Consider the following 4702-nt stretch of genomic DNA (forward strand, 5'->3'; position numbering starts at 1 on the left):
TAGATTTTTTTGGGGGGAGGCGGGGCACATGCACACATACCCAGAGTGAGTTTCAAGCTTCCGGTTCCTGGATTAGAACCACAGTCAGCCAGGTGGGAGTCCAGCAACATAACCATTACACCAACTGTTGGTCCCTATGCTCTAGTCTTATCTGTGTGCTTAATTGGTGTTCCGGTAATTCATTTGCTGGTAAGAACAATAATTATAGCAGTTTCAGGCACAACTTTCTGTACCATATCAAGGTAAAAATGTACAACTAGTTTATTAGATTTCCAGAAAAAGATTTCATTAATTCCAATTGCCCTGACTTAGATGACAATCCTGAACTAACTGTGTGAATTGAATAACAGAAGATGATAATGGACTTAGTTTGAGGCCCACCAATGAAATTAGGAATGGAGACAATTTTCCTAAAAAATTCAATACATTAATGTACTGAGTGTTTCAGCTCTTTCCTAGAAAACGAAAGGAGGGTGAACCAAAGCAATAGGCATATCTCAAATATTACTCTTTGGGTACAATTAAATAGTCTTAAAGAACAAATGATTGCTCCTCACTTAAGATTGCTCACTCTTTTTCCAAGATGACAGGTATGTAGTGCACAGTAGGTGTCTGTTCATTTCATTTATTCTTACTATGTCAATAATCCATTTATCTATGTAATCTTTCATGTAGGTAATCCTTCATTCATTCATCAAACACGAACTCAGTTCTTACTCTGTGCCATAACTATAGCACTTCAGGGTCAGGGTACAGGAAAGAAGTGGTTGAAATATGCACTGTCTACCTTCACACATTTCTGATCAACATTAAATTGTATTTTTTTAAAAATGGTTTAATGACATATATGCATCCTGCAAATGTTTTCAAATGGTGCATGTTTTTACAGATAACATGTACTTTGGATAAGCGTCAACTCTATTGTAAGCAAATGAAAACAAACTAGTTAAATTGCTAACACGAATTATAATAAAACTTAGTTTGTGCAAACGTGCTATGTGATATTATATTGTCAGTTTATAATTAATGGTGAAATTGTGCATCATTTCCTACTGAAATATCTTATTTTCTTTTCATTTTTATAACAAAATAAGTGCTTTTTATTGATTCATAGAAAATTCTTATATATTTGTGGTGTTAATCCTTTCATGTTAACTGTTCCAAAATGCCATTTTTTGATTTTATATTTCCACTTTGATGCTTTTCTTTACATTTTCTTATTTTGTCACAGAAAATTCAAAGTTTATTAGATCTGTCTTTTTTTTAATGGGGGAGGAATTTTGGGTTTTGCTTATGAATGACTTTTCATAACAATAGGTTATGAATGATTAAAAACTACATACTTTGTCTTTCATAGGATATTGTTCAATAATTAGTTTCTTGGTAAATGAATTCATTTTAATTGTTATTGAAAATAACAATTAAATGACTATGAGGTCAATGCGATTGCTCTACAGGCCAAAGCATCACAAAGTTAGCTGTAGGCTTTATGAATGTGAAGTAGGTATGTATCTTGTGAACTGATATGTCAACTTAGATTACTTCTTTAAGAAAAATGTAATTTTTTTGAGTGAGTCATTAAAGGCTTGTTTAACTTGCTTGTTTCTCAGAGTATATATGAAAGGATTCAACATGGGCGATATGGAAGAAACAAGCACGGACACACCTTTATTAATTTTTACCTCGTCTTTTGCTGATGGTTTGATATAGATGAAGATGCAGCTGCTGTAGGTGATGGAAACAACAATCAGGTGTGAGGAGCAGGTGGAAAAGGCTTTTATCCTTTGCTGAGAAGAGAATTTTAGAATTGTCCTGATGATATGTATATAGGAGAGAACCACACATACAAAAGTGATGATGAAGATTAACACAGCACAGGCTATAACCATTTGTTCAATTAGCCACGTATCTGAGCAGGATATTTTCAGGATAGGAGTTACATCACAGCCAAAATGGTCAATGACATTAGAGTTGCAGAATTCCAGAGTAAAAACTAAACTTACTGGTGGGAGGATAATCACAAATGTAGCAACCCAACAACAGATAATCATTGTTTTGCATACCCTGTTGCTCATAATCGTCATGTAGTGCAAGGGTTTGCATATGGCCACATAACGGTCATATGACATAGCTGCCAGAAGAAAGAATTCAGTTACCCCAAAAAGATATGTAAAAAATAATTGAACAGCACATGCATTATAGGAAATCGTTCTGTCCCCAGTTGATATACTATATAGGAATCTTGGAATAGATGCAGTCGTAAATGAGATTTCTAAGAAAGAGAAATTTTGGAGGAAAAAATACATGGGAGTTTTAAGGTGAAGATCCACCATGGTGAGGAAAATGATCATCAGATTTCCAGTTACACTCAACGTATAGGTGGTAAGTAGAAAAATAAAAAGCAAAACCTGAAGCTGAGGATCTTCAGTCAGTCCCAGAATAATGAATGTTGTTATCACTGTGTGGTTTCTCATTATTGACATCTGGATTTTACCAGACCTATATATAAATGTCAGAGGTTAAAACAGCAGAATCCCATGACAAAAGCAGCTAACATGAATATTCTCTTGCATATTAGACTCACTAATATCCATGGCTTTTACATGTTGATCTGAAGATCACGGCGAGAATATATCTGTATATTTTATACTTACTTGATATTCTCTGATCTACTTATACAGAATAGCCAAATAAGATAAGGTCATAATTATTAGTGACTGAATTAAAGCATGAATTTTTCTTTATTATTCTCCTAAAGTAATTAATTTAATTAATTAATAAGGAAAAAATAATTTATAATTAAACATTTTAACTCCTACCTTGGACTTTGTGTTTTTTATTACATTTATTTTCTGTTTTGAAATTTTAGCTTACTTCTATTTACTTTTATTTATTTATTTATTTATTTTGGAGTGTTTTCTGGTCTTAGAGTACATGCATTTGCCAGAGAGAGAAAGAGACAGAGACAGTGAGAGGAAAATTGAGAAGTCACCCCCAAGGGGATGGTAACACCACAGTCTCTTCACGTCCATTTTCCTGTTGAGATCTTGGGCATGCATGAACACACACGTGCTGGGGGTGAATTTGAATCTTGAATCCGGAATTGAACTGTGACTGTCCATGTGAGAGTTCAACAATGTAACCACTACACCCTCTGCTCTCCCCAATTTTACCTTAATTTTATGTTGCCAAGTGCTTTTCTTGAACTCATGAGCTAAATTTTTAAAAATCGCTTTAGACTCATTTCTTTTTTTTAAAGTTCGAGAGTTCTTGAAATTCAAAAACAAAATCTTAAATGAGGACCCAAAGAAAGCATTTACATTCCCTCTGAGATACAAATTAATTTGCTTTATAATTGTTTTTTAATTATTGGTTATTCATTATAAGAGCATAACATGTTTTTACCCTAGGCCATTCATGTTTTTAGTGCTAAATGTCTCTTTTAAGATTTATCATCTATATTTAATATCTACTCCTTGGCTGACACTGTATGTTACAATCTGATTACTTTTTTTTTAGTCATCATGTGAGGCAGGTTTGAGTATAACATATGAACCACTGATGAATATAAAACTATACTCCTATGCTTTGTTAGCTATTGAGAATGGAACGCATTTATACAATATATCATGGAGGAAAAAGTCAAGACAAAAGTGGCTGAATAACCTCACTATGATACAGATCCCCTCCTTTCTCATTTCCTTCATGCCCGCATGCTTTCTGTGTCTACACATGCATTCATTTCTCAGTACATTACCAACTTTAAACCTCATCGGCTTTAAATAGTGCTCCATGCTGTATCTTCCTATGACTCAATTCAAAAATAATCATAATAATACAAACATTTATAAATCTCTTGCCATGCTTCAAGAATTGTTCTGAATATATCACATATAAGTATAATAGAATCCTTACCAGAACCTATGACGTAGGAAAAAATAGCACCCTTATTTTGAAAATGGAGAAGCTGAGGCACCGATTGGTAAGACATATGCCCACTGTTTCCTGGATAATAAGTGGCTGGACAGACTCCGGAGTCCAGGTCTTAATCACTGCACTCAAATGCATTGGTGCGCATTTATCTGAATGTGTTAGTTTCATGACGACAGTGCGCCTACTGACAAAAAAGGTAGAATTATTATACACTTTATTGTATAAACCAAGATTCTTCAGAAGGAAAGGCAGTATTAGCAATTATGCTAATACAGTTGTTGTAAACTGGACTGCTGAAGGCAGAATCTGAAGGTGTGCCACTCTACATGCAATCACTTACTCAAGTCATGTATCATGTCAGGGTCACTGGGGATTGAAGATTGCCAAAGTGAGCTGGCTAATTTTCCTTACAGGATTTGTCTTATTATTTATCTCTTTTAGTGTATTGATTCCTCAATGTTTGCTCAATCTTATTTTCAGCAAAATATTAAGACTAAAGTTTTGGCACTCCGTTATTTTGCGTTAAGATCAACAGCTAAGTGAGAGTTACTTGTTTTATGTATTTCCAACTACATGGATAGATATTCAAAAGCAATGTTTACAGAAGCTCAAATTTTCTTACCTTTACTAAGTGTAAAAGTGATCTCCCAAGAATAGGTCATATATAAAATTGTTTTAGATTATCTGCATGTAATATCAGATTTTGAATGCATGTAACAAGAACTTTAAAGTATGTCCTTCTCTCTTTGTCTAATCAAGAGAGTTTTCT

The 4702-nt window shown here is 33.8% G+C and overlaps 1 protein-coding gene across 1 annotated transcript; it reads right to left on the minus strand.

Annotated features, from left to right (window-relative positions):
* Positions 1–1538: 1538 nt before the first annotated feature.
* LOC102473600 (olfactory receptor 6C68-like) lies at positions 1539–2474 on the minus strand. Its single transcript, XM_006156835.2, has one exon. The coding sequence runs from the start codon at positions 2472–2474 to the stop codon at positions 1539–1541; it is 936 nt and encodes a 311-aa protein (XP_006156897.2).
* Between the last annotated feature and the right edge of the window lie 2228 nt (positions 2475–4702).

Source organism: Tupaia chinensis, unplaced genomic scaffold (genome assembly GCF_000334495.1).
Source record: "Tupaia chinensis unplaced genomic scaffold, TupChi_1.0 Scaffold000518_1, whole genome shotgun sequence".
Lineage (NCBI taxonomy): Eukaryota > Metazoa > Chordata > Mammalia > Scandentia > Tupaiidae > Tupaia > Tupaia belangeri.

What these genes read in the sequence shown, in the direction of transcription:
- LOC102473600 (XM_006156835.2), bottom strand. Translation starts at nt 2,474, where the DNA reads ATGAGAAACCACACAGTGATAACAACATTCATTATTCTGGGACTGACT.